The sequence below is a fragment of the Vigna angularis genome, chromosome 5 (assembly GCF_016808095.1).
Source record: "Vigna angularis cultivar LongXiaoDou No.4 chromosome 5, ASM1680809v1, whole genome shotgun sequence".
NCBI lineage: Eukaryota > Viridiplantae > Streptophyta > Magnoliopsida > Fabales > Fabaceae > Vigna > Vigna angularis.
The window spans coordinates 31,564,179-31,587,406 of NC_068974.1; the positions used below are offsets into that span (position 1 = coordinate 31,564,179).

The following is a 23,228-nucleotide window of genomic DNA, read 5'->3' on the forward strand; positions in this document are numbered from 1 at the left end:
TATTTTTATTCATATAATCAAGTTTTAAAATTTAGTATACAAAATAAATTGATAAATAACCAGATTTCGAAATAAATAAATGCTTTTCGAGTATTCCCCGTCTGAGGATGAGCACCATAATACCCAAGTCATGATGCCTGATATCCAAGGAGAGGAAAGCGATGCCTGAATGCAACAGTGTGAGCAGTCAATTTATCAATAACCATGAACACTATCGACTAGAAGGATACAATGCCATGTTTTTCAGCAAGCGGTACAATAATTTCTATATGGTGTAATAATTCATTACTTTTCAAATAAAGCTCCCAGTGTGTGCCCAATCACATTACTAAATATAATCAGAGGATCAATACCACTGATCTGCGACGGCACAGTAACACAATTTCTTGGGTAACTGAAGCATCATGTTAACGAGTTTCTACCTCCAGCTGAAAAAAAAAATGAAATCCGTGAACCATGGAGTCCTACTCACACACCCATTTATCTATATGCGTATGAAACTTGTGAGGCTATAGTCTTTTTTGGCTGACCATGAGGTTCCTCCTCATCAACTTGCTTTAGTTAAATGTTTAATTATAGTATAATAGAAACTGTGATAAATGACAACTTTACCCGATTTCACGGATTTCACAGATACGAATTTCATTTTTTTTTATTGACTTTTTATTGATTACATCTTCTAGATTTTTTATTGATTACTTCTTTCAAAATATATTATCCTATTTGTTATTATGAATAGTGTAAAATTAAAAAAGGAAAAAGTTTGAAGGTGCAAGAAAAACAACATGCGGTGCAGGAAGAAGTGCCCGTAAGGAAGATGCTACAAAATGTACATTGTGAAATAAAATAATTGGGTTCTAATTTGGGCGAGTATTGGGCTACTCTGTTTGAAACTGGTCAGGAAGCCCAATACAAACCGTTTTACTTATTGCACTCTTCCCTCAATAGTCAGCCGAACAATGACGTATAGAAAGTGTTGGGCATGGTGAACAACACCTCCACGCCGGAACAGTTGAACAACACCTCTCCAGTGACTGTACATTAAGTTAACTAAGTCTACAGCAGAGTTAAAAAGGTCAAAATCCAGCGAGAAAGCAAAAGAAGAGACAAGCAAGCAAAGCGAAGAGTGTTGAAAGAAGATCACGTGCCTTCTCCCACCTAAACTTCCTTTCTCTGCTCTCCTTCATCAAGCACGTGAACTTCTGAAACCTCTCCTTCTCCCTCACAGCATCCACTCTCTTCCTCACTCCACACTCCATCCCTCTCTGCAGAATCGCCACACCCTCCTTCCCACTCAGCTGCCGCCCCTCCGTGTCCTCCATAACCAGATTCACCTCCCTCACGTGCACTTCCCCTCCCACCTTCCCGCCGCACGTGATCTTCACCACGCACTGCACCCTTTCCCTCGCCATCTCCGCTGCGTACAACACCTCCACCTCCCGTGTCAGCCAGTGCCGCCGCGCCAATACCGCCCTCCGGCTCGAAACGTTCGCCGCACGCTTCCCTGTAGGATCCACCATAATCCAGCTCACGCTCAGACTCTCCTCCAACTGCTTCAACCACTTCTCTTCCTTCCTCGTGAACTTCAACGTCGTGGGAATCATCTGCAACAAAAAGTAACCACCAAAAGCTATTTCAGCATAACTGTTTTCGAAAAATAATTCTCGTCTTTAAATTTACTTACTGACATAAAATTATTAGAAAATCAATTATCATCATTAACTGTGTCATCAACTACCCATAAAAATATATTTTATTTCGTTATTATTTTGTTTCAAATATCATACCTCCAATAAAATAATGTGGATACTATCTATTATTACAAGAGGAGCAATGACAATAAATAACAGATTATAACGTTTAATAAATTCCCCTTAAGGAAAAAAACGTACTTCCGTCCTCTTCATGTGTTATTTGCAATTTTCTTATTTTTTTATCCGACTATTATATAATTGTCTTTTATATTAATTAACTTATATTAAAACACCGATTAATTAGTTTAATTCGTAAATTATAAATGTTATCAATTATTTTTTTACCAATGATAAAAATAAAAATAAAAATTGCAACTTTGTTTCTCTTTCATTTTGTATTCACAAATTTCATCATCGTATTATATATTATTTTATTCTAGTAATCTATTGGAATCCTAATTCCATCATATTCATTTATGTCATACCATAAAAAGTAATTTAATTATTTAAAATCTAAAAAAGTAAAATTAATGCAAGATGTTAAATATTGAAAATTTAGATATTAACAGCGTGGAAATAAGAATAAGAGATCAAGATTGTAAATGACAAATTAAAGGGAATGGAATTTACGCATTACCCAAAACCAATAATTCATCGCTATTGTTCACTTTCCATACATTAACTATATAAAATTTATTTTAAAAATTAATATTTAAACAAATCATGGTAAAAACTTTAGTTGCCCTATCAAGGTTATCGAACTCGCGAGTTAACTCGTTAACTTGGTCGAGTTTACGAGTTCACATGGTGCTTTCGAGTTAATTCGTAAGCAAACTCGTTTTTGGTGTAGAATCGGTGGAATCGGTGGTAGACTCGCTAAACTCACTTGAAATCGCGAGTCTGGTTTCGATTTTGCGAGTTTGGAATCTTCGTTTTCACTATTCATTTTCGCTCACTGTTCATCTTCGTTCTCAAGCTCTCGTGTTTGATCACGCCCTCCGTCACGCCCTCGTTCATCAGGCTCGCCCTCCGTTGCGTCGTCCATCCCGACGTTCGAACTCATCGTCCGTTGCACCGCCTTCGTTCTGGTCGTTCGATCTCGCCTTCGTTCCCGCAATTCGCGTCGTCTATCGATCTTGCTGTCGATCTCGCCATCGACCTCGCCGTTGATCTCGTTGTCGACTTTGCTGTCGACCTCGCCGTCAACCTTGCTATATCGTCTTTGAACTTGCGGGTTACGTGTAAACCCTCAATGGTTAACTTGGTTTTATGTTTTAAGAGCAAGTACTTTAACGAGTAAACTTTACAGCACTGCAGCATATATTTTAATAATTTATGTTTTATAGTAGCATATATTTTAATAATCTTATGTCATTGCAGCATTCATTTTATTTTTAAAAATTAAAATACACTGCACGGTTGAAAAAACTTTGCTGCCACAATATTTTAAGCTCCTGGGCATTTTATTTATTTTTATGTTTGTAGCAAAGAAGCAATTTATATAATTTTATTATTTTATTTGAATTACAATTTTATTTATATTTTTTTTATGGAAAGTAAACTCTTACGAGTTTACGAGTAGAATTTATTAGACTCTCACGAATTTACGTAAACTCTCGAGAGTTTGACAACCTTGTGCCCTATTATAGTTGTCACGTAAAAAATTTAAATAATTGTCATTTTAACTTTTTAGTACATTCTTAATTATTACTTTTCATACATACCTTAAAATACACGCACATTGTCAGCATAAATTAAGACTTCATATTAATAACTTAAAACTACTATTTCCATTAATCTATTTATAAATTATTCTTTATTAGTATTTCCTAAGACCACAATCATAGTAAATCAATAAATTTCTTAATAGCTCTTAATTAGTTATTTAAAAAGTTGTATTTAGAGATCCAGCTAGTATTAAAAATATGTTTAACTACCTCGTTAGGCTCGAGAGCGTCCACCCACAGCGGCGAGGAGAGGAACCAGTCTTTCTGCGTTTCGATGCGTTTTACCCGCGAGAACACCGGCCTTCCCTCGTAGTATATGTCCACGGCGGAGATAAGCTCCTCCGGCGGTGGAGGCGGCGGGCGGACGGAATGCAGAGAGAAATGATGGAGGGAAGGGAAGGCGTCTGAGTAGATGGAGCGGTGACCGCCGGGGATGGTGGAGACGACGCGACGGGCGATGGGGTCGCGCAAGGACGGCCACGTGGCGGTGCAGATTTGGCGCCAGAGATCCTCTTGTGTGCAGAGGCGGTGCATGAGGGAGGATACGGACGCAGCGGATGCCAGCGTGGCGGCGTCGAGGCGCTTGAGGATGTGCGCGTGGATGATGTCGGAGTGGAGCGCGGCGAGGATTGAAGTGTTTTGGGTTTTTTCCGACGGTGGCGAAGTAGTATCGGACATGATTGCTGCGTTCCAGATTCTCAGTTTCTTCGCGTTGGAAGAAAACACGTGCAATAGACTTAAGAGAGTGACGATGTGTTGAGGAGATACGAATGGAAGTATGATAAATATGAAAGGAAGAAATTGGAAACGAATGACTGAAAACACGAGTCAAGTCAATGGTGGCTGTCAAAATCCAAGTCAGCTTTCTGCACTTCTCGTGGTAGATCTCGTTAGTCATAAGTTGGGAATCATCCTAGAGTTTTCATCCGTTACTATCTATTAAACACTATTTTAAAAAAATAACATTAATTCAATTTTAAGAAATTAAAATATTAAAATAAACCTCTTAAAAATAAATGTCTAAAAAATATATATTAAAGAAAAAAAACACACAGTAATAACATTACAGTTTCCGATATGAGATAAGCTTTTCATTGCTGGTCGACAATAGCCTTTATTATTTTGTTTAATTTAAACTAATAATATATAACATTATATTGAAAGTTTCATGTAATATAAAATTTAAAGAATTAAAACCAATGATGAGATAGCATAATGGTAATGTTCAATGGGCATACGTCACAGAACTTGGCCTATATTCCATTTTGGCGGCTTAAGGGCAAGTAATCAACTACCAAATTTCAAATTTTCTTTTGCTTACTGTTTAAATGAATTCACAATCTTAATATTTTTTTAATAATAAAAGAATGAAATACCATATTAATAGTCAGAGAATAATTTAATATAATATAATCTTCAAAGCTTGTTTCATATATACAGCAAGACCCGTCACTGAAACTCCTAAACTAAAATTTGACTGCTATTTATTGAGTATCTTTTTTAATTCTTTCTTTTCAAAGATAGAGGATTGTTCAAAAGTTGATGAGATAAGTTGCAGACCTTTTTAATGTTCTTTTGCATTCCATTTCTTTCCCATCTAACGTAATAAATATTATTATAACTTTTCCACTCGTTTTTATATTAACATGTGAGTCTGGCAGAAAAGTAAATATATAAATTAAATGGTGAAAAAAATGATAAATTTAATACATTTTCTCTTATTGTTATAGCAGGTGATGGGTACATGTTGCATTTGTGAAAACATTTTGAATGAATAGGATAATTGCTCGCACCTGTGTTGTTTTAATAGTATTTTATTCATGTAGACTATTTTGTATAATTTAAATTTGAAAATAAGTAGAAGATTATAAATATAGAGTCACGAATTCACAAATTGCAACATGTAACATCCTAAAATTATACGGTCAGTAACTATATAATATAATATTAACATGTATTAATATGATAAAGCAGTCTTAAAATATGAGAGATTAAAAAAAAACGCAAATGGCCGAACGGCCTTAAATGCATACATAAGTTACGAGCGTTTATAAAATAATAAGGACGAACGGTTTACAAAACAATGACCGAACGTCCCACTATTTACACAATCAAAAAGAGCGCTCGCTCACAGCCGCTCAGTCTCCTAACTACACTAACTAAAACCGAACGCCTTTACTGTTCGGCCTTCACCTCCACTTCTACGAGATTTTCTTCAGCTAGGATGTCTTCCTCAAGCGCTTGCTCCAAAGAAGCATCTCCCTCTGCTCACATCCACACGGATGATCATTGCAAGGACATGACGGATATACATATACAGACAACACAATGGAAAATGCAAGGGTAAGCTTATTGAATTTAATTCAAGCCAAAACATACAGTTCATACATATCAAATATATCAAATGAATCATAACACATACATTCAATTCATCCATAACTCAATCAAAATCCTGATACTAGACCGACCGTCCAGACTGTATGAATTTTGTGTAGCTACGACGTCCGTGCACCCAGGTGGGATAGCTGCAATACTTGTTAGCAGCCACCTGAGGTTAGTCCGTTCTGTCCAAGTTACAGTTATGGACTAAGACCTCCTGCCATTCCCACACATGACATACCCCTATCTACTTGAGAACGGGCACTCACGGAATATCAGGATGACCCGCCAGCTAAGCTTGCCACATTCATACTTTACAAATCTCAATTTCCATTCAAGAGTCGTTCCTCCCTGGAACGCTCGTTCAAATTCAACAATCATAATTTCATTCCTTACAACATTCGCACACCTTAATCTTTCCTCTTATTCACATTTTCATTCTTAGTTCCACTTTCATAAAAGGATGAACGTTATTTAAATTTATGGATGAGCGCTTATGGGAATTCAGGACGAACGCTATTTCAATTCAGGACGAACGCTATTTCAAATTCAGGACGAACGCTATTTCAAATTCAGGACGAACGCTATTACCGCTCGTTTGATAATGACAGAAAGAACGAGCGTTCGGTATAGGACCGAGCGCTACTTATCATTTACACTTTTAGGACGAGCGTTTGGTCTAAGACCGTACACTTCTTAGGACGAACGCTAAATATAGGACCGAGCGCTATTAGGACGAACGCTCAGTGTAAGACCGAGCGCTACTTAAGACGAACGCTTGGTATAAACCGAGCGCTCTTTAGGACGAACGCTCAAATATAGCATTTCAAATGGGGACGCTCGTTCTAGGACAGAATTCTTTCCAAATGAAAAGGGTCAGCTATTTCAAAGATGACACTGAGAATAACGAACAGTCAAAGACCATTTCGATAACGATCGTTCTTAAACATAGAATTTCCTATTCAGATTCATCTTACAGTAAATACATTTTTCATTATAAACTTTTATACATTAAATTGTTCATATCATAGTACAAAATCCATACTTTTTCATACATCATCTCATCATACAGCTCATTTTCAATTTAATCAAACCATACAACATTCCATCACGTTCATACATCATTTCAGAATCATATTCATATACCAAAAGTCCCATATCATAAATCATACTTCCAACATCACATAAACGCACATGCAGTACGGAAAATCATATGAATTAAATCTAATAAGCTCCCCTTACCCGGATTCAGTAGTGATCGATCTAAAAGTGAGTTGTTTCTATTCGTCCAAAGGTGGCTTTCTATTCTCAATGCTCCTCTTAAACTCTTCAACTAAAATTAACAAAAAGAAACTGAAAGAACTGAGTTTACACTCATGCATGCAGCTGGATCAGGGTTTGCAGGAAATCCAGAAACGATCGCCCAAGGAAACTTACCAGAACTGGTAGTGGTTCGGTCCAAGATGAAGCTCACGTTGCAGTGGTCGTTCTCACGGGGCTGAAACGTGAACGGAGCAGAGAATAGTGAGTTGCAGAAGAGAGAAGGAGAATGGTTTTTAGAGAGAAGATGGAGAATTTGAGATTCAGAAATTCTGGGGAAGAAGATGAAGTGTGCTGAGAAAGGGGAAGAGTTTTCCAGAAATCAATTTTCTCTTCCCAGGCAGGACGTGCGTCAATTCTTCTGCTGCCACATGTCTTCCATTAACGTTTTGGAACGTTCCAAAAATGACATCTGGCCGTTGCATGCAAAGTGAGTACATGCGTGTCTTTAATGGCACTGAACACGTGTCACGGGCATTAATGGAAGCAGAGTGGTGATTCAGCAGTGAATTTAATGGACGTGACAATCCCCCTAACTACAAAAATTTTCGTCCTCGAAAATTTAGTCTTACCAGGGAATAGATGAGGGTATAAGTCCTTCATGGCATCTTCAACTTCCCACGTAGAGTCGCTTGTCTTTTCATTCCACACCACTTTCACCAACCGAACGTCCCTTCCTTTGTATAACTTAGTGCGAACGTCTTCAATGCGAACCGGCTTCATCTCCAGCGTTCGGTCTTGTCGAAGACGAACGTCCTCTAGCTCCAATATGTGCGAGGGATCCGATATGTATTTCCGGAGTTGAGAAACGTGAAACACCGGATGAAGGTTGGACAATTGTGGAGGTAAAGCTAACTTATATGCAACAGGTCCAATCTTCCTTGTGATCTAGTACGGCCCCACGAACTTAGGAGACAACTTCTTTGATTTCAACGCTCTGCCCACTCCAGTAGTTGGATTAATCCTTAGAAAAACATGATCGCCCGCTTTGAACTCTAAGGGTCTTCTTCTCTTGTCTGCATATGACTTCTGTCTGCTTCTAGACGTCTTCAACCTCTCTTGTATTAATTTCACCTTTTCAGTCGTTTGTTGAACGAGCTCCGGTCCTGTTAACACGTTCTCTCCTTCTTGAAACCAGCAAAGTGGTGTGCGACATTTACGTCCGTAAAGTGCTTCGAAAGGAGCCATTCCAATGCTGGACTGGAAGCTATTGTTGTAGGTGAATTCCATTAACGGCAATACTTCATCCCAAACGCCCATGTGATCCAGCATGCACGTTCTCAATAGGTCTTCAAGCGTCTGGATTGTTCTCTCGGATTGACCGTCCGTCTGAGGATGGTACGCTGAACTCATTTGGAGTTTGCTGCCCAGTTCGCTTTGCAACGACTGCCAAAACCGAGAGGTGAATCTTGTGTCTCGGTCAGAGATGATGTTGGACGGCACTCCATGCAGACGAACGATCTCCTTGATGTAGAGCTTTGCCAAGTTGGTCAATGACATTTTCAGGTTGATGGCTAGGAAGTGAGCACTCTTTGTTAGACGATCCACTATCACCCAAATGGAATCGTGATTCTTGACCGTGCGAGGCAAGTGAGTCACGAAGTCCATTGAAATGTTGTCCCACTTCCATTCGGGAATCTCCAAAGGTTGTAGTAGGCCGCCCGGTCTTTGATACTCAGCTTTGGCACGTTGACAAGTTAAACATGATGTCACAAAACGTGCGACATCACTCTTCATTCCTGGCCACCAGAACGTCTTCCTGAGGTCTTGATACATCTTAGTCATGCCAGGGTGCATGCTAAGACGGCTGTGATGTCCTTCCTCCAAGATAATTCTCTTCAGATCCCCATCGTTTGGAACGCATGTCCTACCCATATAACGTAATAGGTCGTCTGGTCCCGCGTTAAATTCCTTCGCTTGATCTGTGCCGAGCGCACCTCTTATCTTCATCAATTCTTCATCTTCTAATTGTTTCATTCTAATCCTATCAAACACACTACTGGATACCCTAAGGTTACAGCATTTAATGTTGTCCGGTTCTAAACTGAACTGTAACCTTAAGTCTCTAAAGCTCTCCACCAAGCTTATCTCTCGCACCATCATGGAAGACACATGCACTACTTTTCTGCTCAAAGCGTCCGCTACCACGTTCGCTTTTCCCGGATGATACAGCAATTCGAAGTCATAATCCTTTAGGAATTCCAGCCACCTCCGTTGCCTCATATTCAATTCCTTTTGATCAAAGAGGTACTTGAGACTCTTATGATCACTGAAGACTTGGAAAACGGATCCATACAAGTAGTGCCTCCAAATCTTTAAAGCAAAAACGACCGCTGCCAGCTCCAGGTCGTGCGTTGGATAATTCCTCTCATGTATCTTCAATTGTCGAGAGGCGTACGCTACCACTCGTTTGCCTTGCATCAATACACAGCCCAAACCTTACAGAGACGCATCACAGTATACTTCAAAAGGTTTGGCCGTGTCCGGAATCACCAAAACTGGGGCGCTCGTCAACTTTTGTTTCAACTCCTGAAAGCTGGATTCACACCGATCGGTCCAAGCGAACGGGTGATCTTTCCTGGTCAGCTGAGTTAACGGTGCTACTATCTTGGAAAATCCTTCTATGAAACGCCTATAGTAGCCCGCAAGTCCCACAAAGCTTCTAACTTCTGTTACCGAACGAGGGCTTTCCCATTCCAATACCGCTCGTACCTTAGCCGGATCGACTGAAATCCCACCAGCAGACACAACGTGACCCAAGAATTGCACTTCCTTCATCCAGAATTCGCACTTGGTCAACTTAGCGTACAACTCCTTTTCCCTCAACACTCGAAGTACTAATCTCAAGTGTTCTTCATGCTCTTCACAGCTCTTGGAGTAGATGAGAATATCATCAATGAACACCACCACAAATCTGTCCAAGTACGGCCTGAAGATCCTATTCATGTAGTCCATGAAGACTGCTGGAGCGTTCGTCACACCGAACGACATCACTACGTACTCATAGTGTCCGTACCGAGATCTAAAGGCTGTCTTATGAATATCTCCTTCCTTAACCCAAATTTGGTGGTAGCCCGATCTCAAATCTATCTTGGAGAAGACGCTCGCTCCATGCAATTGATCCAGCAGATCGTCAATGCGAGGCAGTGGGTATTTATTCTTGATGGTCAGCTTATTCAATTGACAGTAATCAATACAAAGCCGAGAGCTGCCATCCTTCTTCTTCACCAATAACACAGGCGCTCCCCAAGGTGACACGCTTGGATGGATGAACCTCTTGTCCATCAATTCTTCAATTTGCTTTTTAAGCTCAACCAATTCAGCGGGTGTCATTCTATATGGTTGAACGGATATGGGAGCCGCGGTCGTTACCAAATCAATGGTAAACTCAACTTCACGAACGGGAGGCAATCCAGGCACCTCATCCGGGAAGACGTCCGGGAAGACGTCCGGGAATTCGTCCACAACCGTTCGTCCTTCAGTGTACTTATTGGACGAACGTTCAAAACTCTTATCCGCAACCTTTCTGTCTTCATGCGTCATGATCAAGAAGCAACTCGCGCCCTCCATGATATCCTCTTTCAGTTGGCCGAGCGTTACACCCAATTCCTCTTCATCTTCTTCAGGGAAAATCAACTCCTTAGCTCCACAATCTATGAGAATGCGATTGATATTCAGCCAATCCATTCCCAAAATTACTTCTAAATCTTTGGGAGGCAAACATATGAGGTTCACCTTGTATCTATGCCCTTCTACCTCAATAGGACATCTAACGCACACAGTAGATGTCCTAATCTCTCCAGCTACTGGGGTTGACACCACCAAGTCAAACTGCATGTCGCTCTCAACTATCCCCAACTTATCAACGCACGCCTTCGAGATGAAGGAGTGTGTCGCCCCAGAGTCAAACAACACACAACATTGCTTTCCATGAATTAAGCAGGTACCAGTGATGAGCGTACCTAAGCTCGCGGCTTCCGCACCAGTGATCGCATATACCCGTCCAACAGCTTGGGCTCGTCCACCTCTCCCTTGCTGATTCCTTCCAGCGTTCGGCGGCCTCATCACTGCGCGTCCACCCATATTACACTCGTTCTCCAGATGGCCATGTCTTCTACAACGAGTGCAATATTTTACTCCTGCCAATTGAGGACAAGCTGATTTGAAATGGGGTCCTCCACATTGAAAACACCTTACTGCCCCTGATTGCCCCGACTGTCCAGCAACTACCACTGCTTGCGATCCACTTGACTGTCCTGGACGCGCATATGGAGTAATATTCCGAGTCATATTTGATCTTGTTAATATCGGTCCCCTAGAAGTCTGTTGCTTCTTACGCTGCTTAGCTTCAGCCATGTTCTTCTCCAATACCTTTGCTCTTTCAACCATTGCAGGAAATGAACGGATACACAGGCTAGAGATTAACACCTTTAGATCGCTCCTCAAACCATTCTCAAACTTCCTACACTGCCATTCCGCACTGGTTGCCATGGTATTAAAACGAACCAAGTGCTTAAATTTGTTCGTATATTCAGAAACGGTCATCCCTCCTTGTGTCAACTGTAGAAACTCCACCTCTTTGGCGAAACGAACGCTATCCGGAAAATATTCTTCATAGAATTTGCTTCTGAAAACTTCCCAAGTAATAGGACTGTGAGCGTCCGTTAATATGGCCCTCACACTCGCCCACTAGTGGCTCGCTTCTCCAGTTAGAAGGTATTCTGTGAATGCTAAGCGGTTCTCATCTGGGCACATCTTAGCGTTGTAAATTCTCTCCATGTCACGCAGCCATTGATCTGCCTCATCAGGAAGGCACGTCCCACTGAACTTGGCTGGACGGTGTTGAAGAAAACTTTCCAAACTCCACTCAGCATGTGGTGTGGCATTAGAAGAGGACGCCCCCGGCGTGCCCCTGGTTGCAGCAAGAATTTCCATCAATTGCCGCTGTGTAGTCTCAGAGCTGGCGCGAGCGGCCTCCAAGCTCTGCATGGCGTTCTGATTCTGCTGCATCAGCGTGGCATTCTGCTCCATTAAAGTAGTATTTTGCTGCTGCAGTCTATCAATCACAACCTCCATCAATCTTGCGCTATTGGACGTATCGGGCTCGTTAGGCTGAGGAGGAGGAGGAAGTCTAGGCGCCATGTATTCTCTGGACCAGAGAAAACGTACGTTAGTTATGTTCAAGAGTTAAAAATAATAACTCATTAAACACACAATAAGCATACAGCTGAAACGCATTGCAGTCATAACCTACAATGTCCTTTAAGAGAACAAAACTGCTCTGATACCAATAATGTAACATCCCAAAATTATACAGTCAGCAACTATATAATAGAATATTAACATGTATTAATATGATAAAGCAGTCTTAAAATACGAGAGATTAAAAAAAACGCAAATGGCCGAACGGCCTTAAATGCATACATAAGTTACGAGCGTTTACAAAATAATAAGGACGAACGGTTTACAAAACAATGACCGAACGTCCCACTATTTACACAATCAAAAAGAGCGCTTGCTCACAGCCGCTCAGTCTCCTAACTACACTAACTAAAACCGAACGCCTTTACTGTTCGGCCTTCACCTCCACTTCTACGAGATTTTCTTCAGCTAGGATGTCTTCCTCAAGCGCTTGCTCCAAAGAAGCATCTCCCTCTGCTCACATCCACACGGATGATCATTGCAAGGACATGACGGATATACATATACAGACAACACAATGGAAAATGCAAGGGTAAGCTTATTGAATTTAATTCAAGCCAAAACATACAGTTCATACATATCAAATATATCAAATGAATCATAACACATACATTCAATTCATCCATAACTCAATCAAAATCCTGATACTAGACCGACCGTCCAGACTGTATGAATTTTGTGTAGCTACGACGTCCGTGCACCCAGGTGGGATAGCTGCAATACTTGTTAGCAGCCACCTGAGGTTAGTCCGTTCTGTCCAAGTTACAGTTATGGACTAAGACCTCCTGCCATTCCCACACATGACATACCCCTATCTACTTGAGAACGGGCACTCACGGAATATCAGGATGACCCGCCAGCTAAGCTTGCCACATTCATACTTTACAAATCTCAATTTCCATTCAAGAGTCGTTCCTCCCTGGAACGCTCGTTCAAATTCAACAATCATAATTTCATTCCTTACAACATTCGCACACCTTAATCTTTCCTCTTATTCACATTTTCATTCTTAGTTCCACTTTCATAAAAGGACGAACATTATTTAAATTTATGGATGAGCGCTTATGGGAATTCAGGACGAACGCTATTTCAATTCAGGACGAACGCTATTTCAATTCAGGACGAACGCTATTTCAAATTCAGGACGAACGCTATTTCAAATTCAGGACGAACGCTATTACCGCTCGTTTGATAATGACAGAAAGAACGAGCGTTCGGTATAGGACCGAGCGCTACTTATCATTTACACTTTTAGGACGAGCGTTTGGTCTAAGACCGTACACTTCTTAGGACGAACGCTAAATATAGGACCGAGCGCTATTAGGACGAACGCTCAGTGTAAGACCGAGCGCTACTTAAGACGAACGCTTGGTATAAACCGAGCGCTCTTTAGGACGAACGCTCAAATATAGCATTTCAAATGGGGACGCTCGTTCTAGGATAGAATTCTTTCCAAATGAAAAGGGTCAGCTATTTCAAAGATGACACTGAGAATAACGAACAGTCAAAGACCATTTCGATAACGATCGTTCTTAAACATAGAATTTCCTATTCAGATTCATCTTACAGTAAATACATTTTTCATTATAAACTTTTATACATTAAATTGTTCATATCATAGTACAAAATCCATACTTTTTCATACATCATCTCATCATACAGCTCATTTTCAATTTAATCAAACCATACAACATTCCATCACGTTCATACATCATTTCAGAATCATATTCATATACCAAAAGTCCCATATCATAAATCATACTTCCAACATCACATAAACGCACATGCAGTACGGAAAATCATATGAATTAAATCTAATAAGCTCCCCTTACCCGGATTCAGTAGTGATCGATCTAAAAGTGAGTTGTTTCTATTCGTCCAAAGGTGGCTTTCTATTCTCAATGCTCCTCTTAAACTCTTCAACTAAAATTAACAAAAAGAAACTGAAAGAACTGAGTTTACACTCATGCATGCAGCTGGATCAGGGTTTGCAGGAAATCCAGAAATAATCGCCCAAGGAAACTTACCAGAACTGGTAGTGGTTCGGTCCAAGATGAAGCTCACGTTGCAGTGGTCGTTCTCACGGGGCTGAAACGTGAACGGAGCAGAGAATAGTGAGTTGCAGAAGAGAGAAGGAGAATGGTTTTTAGAGAGAAGATGGAGAATTTGAGATTCAGAAATTCTGGGGAAGAAGATGAAGTGTGCTGAGAAAGGGGAAGAGTTTTCCAGAAATCAATTTTCTCTTCCTAGGCAGGACGTGCGTCCATTCTTCTGCTGCCACATGTCTTCCATTAACGTTTTGGAACGTTCTAAAAATGACATCTGGTCGTTGCATGCAAAGTGAGTACGTGCGTGTCTTTAATGGCACTGAACACGTGTCACAGGCATTAATGGAAGCAGAGTGGTGATTCAGCAGTGAATTTAATGGACGTGACACAACACATTTTATATATATATATATATATATATATATATATATATATAACATATATATATATATATATATATATATATATATTTAAGTCGACGTTTATGGCCAAATTGAAATATTCAAATTTAAAAAATAAAACCCTAAAATTGAATATAAATTTAGAAATCGTCACATTATATTATAGAATATTTGGATGAAAACTACCTTTGATTTAAATAGGAAACAAAATTTGTTCAATTGTATCAATGTTACACCAAAAAAATGATAATTTTAGACGGTTTGAGATGTCATTTGTGGTAACTAAAAGTTGTGAGAAATTTTATTTTCAGCTATTAAAATAATTACCTGAAATATGTGTCAAAATCTTGTTACATTATTTTTTGGTTAAACACCTGTAGTTGTTCGTAAAGTTTTCCTAGTTTGATCCTCGTTCTTTTAAAATTTCCAATTGAGTCATAAATAGTGCCAATTTGAATCAATTGGGCTCCTGCCGTTAATTTGGCTTAACGAGGCTAAGTTTTTGCTGAGATTGAAGGTTGATGTGTCAATTTTTTTACACGTGGCATACTGAAAATTAAATACGTGGAATTTGGTGATTAAAAAATATGAAAGGAATGTGCTTGTGAGATTGTGAACCTTGCACAGACTAGGTGGTGTTGTTCTTCGTCGTTGCGGTTGCACGAAGGTGGACATTGATGGAGAAAGGAGATCTTACAATTTGGATTTTCGCTTGATGGTTGTGAGACGCAGCGATGAAAATGATTGTGACTGCTGGTCCGATTTCGCCCAATCTTCATTAGGATTTTTCAATCAACTAATCACCATGCTGCTTTTTAAAAGAAAGAAACATCCAATGTGCCTCCTCTGCTACAAATTGAAATCAGCGTCTCTTTTTCTTAAAAGAAAATGAATGCTAGCCAAATGAAATCAACGTTTTCTCTCCCAGCCAAATGAATAAATGTCTTTCTTCTTTCTAAAAGCAAAATGAAAATGAATGCCCCCTCTGCACCGCTTCTCACCAGCAAAGAAAATTGAAATGCTTTTCTCTTCCAAAATTAAAATCATTGTGCACCACTTTTCTTTTGAATTACCGCTTCATTCTCAAAAGAAAAGAAAAGACGTGCTTCTCCAATTTTTTTCCTCTACCGTAACGTTGTGTGCATTTTTTTTTAAATTGAAAATGATAATGTTGCTAAGTGGGTGGATCTAGAGAAGTTTCTTCTGCAATGGAGAAGTTTATGCATCTTTTCGATTTTCAACTCTCTAGGTTTTTGGATTTGTAGGTGAATCTGGGCTTGATGATGAACGTGAGAATGAAGCTGCGCGATGAAGATGATTGTGGCTGCTGGTCCGATTTCGGCCAATCTTCATTAGGGTTTTTCTATGATTGGGTTTTCCTTTGCAGGTTGAAGAAGAAAATAGATGATGATGAGCTTGAGCACTAGTTACGTTGGCCATGGTGGTGATAGGTTGATGGTGCACGAGGAAGATGATGGTGGTTCTGCAGGATTGGGTTCTATGGTTCTCGATGGGAAGATGATTTTTTTTTAATTTTTTAATCAAAATGTTAAAATGTTTTTAAATTCCACGTTGAGATCTCTGAATGCCAGGTTTAAAAAATTTGCCACGTCAACTTCAAACCCCAACAAAAACTTAATTTCGTTAAGCCAAATTTAACGGTAGGAGCCCAATTGATTCAAATTAGCACTATTTAGGATTCAATTGGAAATTTTAAAAGAACGAGTATCGAACTGAGAAAACTCTACATAAATAGGGACAACTAAAGGTGTTTAACCTTATTTTTTAATAATTGTCGATTTTTGTTGTTGTAATAAATGCAACATGTTTAAAAACACTTATAATTACATCAATATATCTAGTATATGAAATTTGTTAAAATTTAATATTTATTAGCATATTAAAACTCCTATAAATATTTATATATTAACCAGTATTCACGTATCATAACTCAAAACAAGTTAACTATTAACCTAGAACAAATTACAATAAAAAAATATCTTAAATAATACAAATATAAAGTATCAAATAAATATGTTGATATATATAGCCACAAAAACAATATTTAATTATAAATTTAGTTTCTGGAATCATTATTATTTTTAAAATGTAATTAAAATTTAAATATGTAAAGTAAAATTTTATGATTTCTTTAATATTATAAAAACAAAAATTAAATATGGCGAGTTACGATTGTTAACAAAATGTATCCATTAGCTTTATGACCAATGCAATCAATTTATTCTCTCACTTCGAAGAAAAGCATCACAAGATAGAACCAACATGACTCAAAAGTTTGAAGTTTGGAAGATGTAAAACAAAATTAAGCATGAGAACTTTTATTTATAATTTATTTTTTAAACTTTTTTATATAAAATTATGTATTAAATTATTATAATTAATTTTATTTGACTTTTATACTGTTTATCAATTCAAAATGTATTTATAGTTTATTTCATTCATTTTCATTATTCATCAAAAAGTTAAACATTAATCTCATTAATAGTTATGTAATTCAATAAAAAAAATCAAATAATAAAATATATATACTAACTAGAAATGAAGATAAAAAGATTGATACCCATAAATAAAATCTGTCAAAACTTAAAAAAGAAAACTCTGAAATAAAAGAAAAAAAATGAGAGACAATGAATGAAATCAAGGTGAAATTACTTAGAAATAAAAAAAATAAAAAACAAAATTAATTATAAAATAATAAAAAAAATTAATTATTCTCTTTTTTTTCTAAACAAAATTATAATTTATTGAAAAACAGTTTAAACTTATTAAATATCATTTCTAATACCAATAAAATTACCGATAATTTTGTCGTTAACTTTTTATCCTCGGAGAGAACAAAAAATTAAGGTCTTTTTTAAGAAGGAGACTAAAATATATGTACCTTACTTTAAAAGAGAGACTAAAAATAAATTCTTTTAATAGTTTAGGAATTAAAAACATATTTAACCTTTTGTTTTCTCAAATACAAAGTTATAAGTAATTTAATAGAATTATATTGAGCATTTATTTTTTTAAACACAATTTTATAATTAATTCAATAGAAGTATATTATTAAAAAATATTTGAAGTCTTTTTTCCTTAAACATAATTTTAATTTATTTAATAGAGAAATATTGGTACTAAAAGATTAAGTGTTATTTTTTTAACCTAAAATAAGTGTTTTATACGTTCTTCATCCTTAAATCAACCATGTATAGAATCAAAATTTGTCACAAGAAGTACTTATTAAAAAAAATGTGTATGAATACCCAGTTTTGTTCAAATAGATGAACAAAGAGGTATCGAGTTAAGACAAAACAATAAAAATAAAATAATAAAAATGTAAAAAATAAACTTGATATGAACTTTCTTTTTCCTAAAAAAGAAAGGAGTTGTTTTTTTGTTTGTTTTTATTGTTGTTTTATTTCATTTTTCTTTATTTATTATTATCTTACTTTTATCTTTATCTTTATGGTTACTTTTCTATTTTATTGTGTTTTTATTTCTTTTTCTTTTATTTTATTTTTGTTTATTTATTTATTTATTTTCGTTTCGTTTTATTTTTATTTTATTAAAGTTCCCTTTATTTTAATTAGAACTTATTTCTCTTCTTTTTTTTAAAGAAATAAAATAAAATAAAAAATATTCTGAAATGTTAAACCTATAATATATAAGTATAATCGTGTCTAATGGTCTTGCTTTTAGGCTGTGTTCGCATGAACGGAATTTCCTGTTCATGCGAATTAGCGAGCGATGAATTAAGCAACGAGTCTTGTTCGTTTGAGGTGATCAGCGACGATTTGCGCGGACGGATTTGAAGGATACGTCCCATTTTTATCACCCGCGAAAGTGAGAAGATTTGCGATGAATTAAACGGAAATGTCCAGTGTGCCCTTGCCATTACATTAAATTCCAATATGAATCCTGCTGATGAAAAGCTGTGCACCACATAATCGATTATAGTTAAGGGTAACCGATTACATATCAAACAAATCCAATACAGCATTTACTTTTGCACTGTGCTGCATGCACGAGAAAGCTGGACGTGGTTGTTGAAGATGAAGAAAGTCCAGGGCGTGTTGGAGAAGATGGGGAACAGTGCCGCGTAACCGGTTACAAGGCTGGGTGTTGCGGTTACAGAAAGCTGAAGAAATGCATGCATTTCTGTAATCGGTTACGTGAAGTGGTAACCGATTACAGAGCTTCCCTGGTGGCTCTTTCCTTGCTGCTGGCTGGTGCACGTTGAGGGGCTTCAAGATGTGGGTGTTGAGGGGCTTCAAGAGCTGGGTGCAGAGAGGTTATTCTGCACGTTGAGGGGCTTCATGAGGTGGGTGTTGAGGGGCTTCAAGAGGTGGTTGTGCACGTTTAGGGGCTTGAATAGCTGGGTGTTGAGGTGGTTCTGCTCTTGTAATTGAAAAAGCCGCATGAAGGAGAGGAAGGTGGACGATGCCGGAGCCTGGACGATGCACAACGGATGGCCTGCAGGTTGTTCTTCTTCTTCACGTACCGGCATGAAGGTGAGGAAGGTGGAGGAAGGTGGAGGCTGGACGTAGCAGAAGATAGGATGCAGCCAGGTGTTCTCATGTTGCACAATACTTCCTTCTTTTCCCAACTGGATGTGATGGTGGCTGCAGCTGCTAGAATGAAGACTGTGAAGGTGGTTGCAGTTGTTTCAATTCCAAGCTGCTGGACCGTGAGGTTGCCTTTGTCCAGCTCTACTCTTCCATGAAGTGAATGAATCCTCCTTTCTTCCATCCAAGCCATGAGAAGCATCCCTCCAAAGAGATAAAAATCGTGAACTTGGTGGCTCTCTTACTTCAACAAATTCAACACTTTGCATGCCAAGCCATCAACTCCACTTCCTCTCCCTTCTTTTACGTGAGGTGCAGCCAGAAAATGGAGAAAGCCGTGAGGTGCCCCTTCTCCATCCAGCTTATGGGTTTTTAATTCATAAGCCAAAGTGGTGGCTCCCGTTTAGTCAAAAATGTTGAAGGTTGTAGCCTTGGACTTTGCAAAACTAATGAGGGGACCATTTAAACAAAATTCAGACTTTTTCTTGGAGTTCCTACATTATATGTAATGTTCAATTTATGATACACTTCCCACCATTACTTCCCACCACTAAAACACCAGGACCAGCCTAAGACAAGATCAAAAGTGCTTAAAACTCACTTCTTTTTCCAATGGTGACCCCTGTTCACCTGACTGAGTACCTGTGTTGGACTTTCTATACAAAATCCAATTTTCTCTCGGGTAATCGTTTACAGTGTCCTTGTAATCGATTACAGTGTCAAAGAAGGTGTAAACTTGATTTCTAAGGCATAATTTGAAAGGTCTTTGAGTATAGATTCCAACAAAACAAGAATCAACTCATTTGGAGTTCGGTGGAGAAAGTTATGAGCAAAAGAACAAGCAAAGGTCGGAGTTGGCAAAAATATATGAAACGCTAACTTGAAACAATAAACTGTACCAACTCAGATGTCCAAAAATTACAAATTAGTAGTCATTGGAAAGATTTTTGAGTCTAGTTTCTAATAAAAAAAGAATCACATCATTTGGAGGTCGGTGGAAAAAGTTATCAGTAAAATAGCCAGCAAAGGTCAAAGTTGACAGCATGTTATCTCACCCAAGTTGCTCATCTCATAAACATTGTTTCTTTCCTCCATCATGGGGTGCCAAAACATCACTTTCCTCCACTAAAACACCAGGACCAACCTAAGACAAGATCAAAAGTGCTTAAAACTCACTTCTTTTTCCAATGGTGACCCCTGTTCACCTGACTGAGTACCTGTGTTGGACTTTCTGTACAAAATCCAATTTTCTCTCGGGTAATCGTTTACAGTGTCCTTGTAATCGATTACAGTGTCAAAGAAGGTGTAAACTTGATTTCTAAGGCATAATTTGAAAGGTCTTTGAGTATAGATTCCAACAAAACAAGAATCAACTCATTTGGAGTTCGGTGGAGAAAGTTATGAGCAAAAGAACAAGCAAAGGTCGGAGTTGGCAAAAATATATGAAACGCTAACTTGAAACAATAAACTGTACCAACTCAGATGTCCAAAAATTACAAATTAGTAGTCATTGGAAAGATTTTTGAGTCTAGTTTCTAATAAAAAAAGAATCACATCATTTGGAGGTCGGTGGAAAAAGTTATCAGTAAAATAGCCAGCAAAGGTCAAAGTTGACAGCATGTTATCTCACCCAAGTTGCTCATCTCATAAACATTGTTTCTTTCCTCCATCATGGGGTGCCAAAACATCACTTTCCTCCACTAAAACACCAGGACCAACCTAAGACAAGATCAAAAGTGCTTAAAACTCACTTCTTTTTCCAATGGTGACCCCTGTTCACCTGACTGAGTACCTGTGTTGGACTTTCTGTACAAAATCCAATTTTCTCTCGGGTAATCATTTACAGTGTCCTTGTAATCGATTACAGTGTCAAAGAAGGTGTAAACTTGATTTCTAAGGCATAATTTGAAAGGTCTTTGAGTATAGATTCCAACAAAACAAGAATCAACTCATTTGGAGTTCGGTGGAGAAAGTTATGAGCAAAAGAACAAGCAAAGGTCGGAGTTGGCAAAAATATATGAAACGCTAACTTGAAACAATAAACTGTACCAACTCAGATGTCCAAAAATTACAAATTAGTAGTCATTGGAAAGATTTTTGAGTCTAGTTTCTAATAAAAAAAGAATCACATCATTTGGAGGTCGGTGGAAAAAGTTATCAGTAAAATAGCCAGCAAAGGTCAAAGTTGACAGCATGTTATCTCACCCAAGTTGCTCATCTCATAAACATTGTTTCTTTCCTCCATCATGGGGTGCCAAAACATCACTTTCCTCCACTAAAACACCAGGACCAACCTAAGACAAGATCAAAAGTGCTTAAAACTCACTTCTTTTTCCAATGGTGACCCCTGTTCACCTGACTGAGTACCTGTGTTGGACTTTCTGTACAAAATCCAATTTTCTCTCGGGTAATCGTTTACAGTGTCCTTGTAATCGATTACAGTGTCAAAGAAGGTGTAAACTTGATTTCTAAGGCATAATTTGAAAGGTCTTTGAGTATAGATTCCAACAAAACAAGAATCAACTCATTTGGAGTTCGGTGGAGAAAGTTATGAGCAAAAGAACAAGCAAAGGTCGGAGTTGGCAAAAATATATGAAACGCTAACTTGAAACAATAAACTGTACCAACTCAGATGTCCAAAAATTACAAATTAGTAGTCATTGGAAAGATTTTTGAGTCTAGTTTCTAATAAAAAAAGAATCACATCATTTGGAGGTCGGTGGAAAAAGTTATCAGTAAAATAGCCAGCAAAGGTCAAAGTTGACAGCATGTTATCTCACCCAAGTTGCTCATCTCATAAACATTGTTTCTTTCCTCCATCATGGGGTGCCAAAACATCACTTTCCTCCACTAAAACACCAGGACCAACCTAAGACAAGATCAAAAGTGCTTAAAACTCACTTCTTTTTCCAATGGTGACCCCTGTTCACCTGACTGAGTACCTGTTTTGGACTTTCTGTACAAAATCCAATTTTCTCTCGGGTAATCGTTTACAGTGTCCTTGTAATCGATTACAGTGTCAAAGAAGGTGTAAACTTGATTTCTAAGGCATAATTTGAAAGGTCTTTGAGTATAGATTCCAACAAAACAAGAATCAACTCATTTGGAGTTCGGTGGAGAAAGTTATGAGCAAAAGAACAAGCAAAGGTCGGAGTTGGCAAAAATATATGAAACGCTAACTTGAAACAATAAACTGTACCAACTCAGATGTCCAAAAATTACAAATTAGTAGTCATTGGAAAGATTTTTGAGTCTAGTTTCTAATAAAAAAAGAATCACATCATTTGGAGGTCGGTGGAAAAAGTTATCAGTAAAATAGCCAGCAAAGGTCAAAGTTGACAGCATGTTATCTCACCCAAGTTGCTCATCTCATAAACATTGTTTCTTTCCTCCATCATGGGGTGCCAAAACATCACTTTCCTCCACTAAAACACCAGGACCAACCTAAGACAAGATCAAAAGTGCTTAAAACTCACTTCTTTTTCCAATGGTGACCCCTGTTCACCTGACTGAGTACCTGTGTTGGACTTTCTGTACAAAATCCAATTTTCTCTCGGGTAATCGTTTACAGTGTCCTTGTAATCGATTACAGTGTCAAAGAAGGTGTAAACTTGATTTCTAAGGCATAATTTGAAAGGTCTTTGAGTATAGATTCCAACAAAACAAGAATCAACTCATTTGGAGTTTGGTGGAGAAAGTTATGAGCAAAAGAACAAGCAAAGGTCGGAGTTGGCAAAAATATATGAAACGCTAACTTGAAACAATAAACTGTACCAACTCAGATGTCCAAAAATTACAAATTAGTAGTCATTGGAAAGATTTTTGAGTCTAGTTTCTAATAAAAAAAGAATCACATCATTTGGAGGTCGGTGGAAAAAGTTATCAG

General features: G+C 38.1%; 1 protein-coding gene across 1 annotated transcript; it reads right to left on the reverse strand.

Moving 5' to 3' along the window:
* Positions 1 to 818: 818 nt before the first annotated feature.
* LOC108339993 (F-box protein At2g27310) lies at positions 819 to 4,410 on the reverse strand. The gene is made up of 2 exons (XM_017577223.2): positions 3,632 to 4,410; positions 819 to 1,604 (listed from the first exon to the last, which is right to left on the reverse strand). Exons 1-2 carry the CDS (start codon positions 4,097 to 4,099, stop codon positions 1,077 to 1,079), a joined length of 996 nt encoding a protein of 331 aa, XP_017432712.1. The 5' UTR covers positions 4,100 to 4,410; the 3' UTR covers positions 819 to 1,076.
* Positions 4,411 to 23,228: the final 18,818 nt, after the last annotated feature.

Bases quoted from the DNA above. Each gene is read 5' to 3' on its own strand.
- LOC108339993 (XM_017577223.2), bottom strand. From the start codon at position 4,099: ATGTCCGATACTACTTCGCCACCGTCGGAAAAAACCCAAAACACTTCA. The intron at 1,605-3,631 runs GTAGTTAAACAT...TTTTTGTTGCAG, and splicing joins ACGCTCTCGAGCCTAACGAG to ATGATTCCCACGACGTTGAA.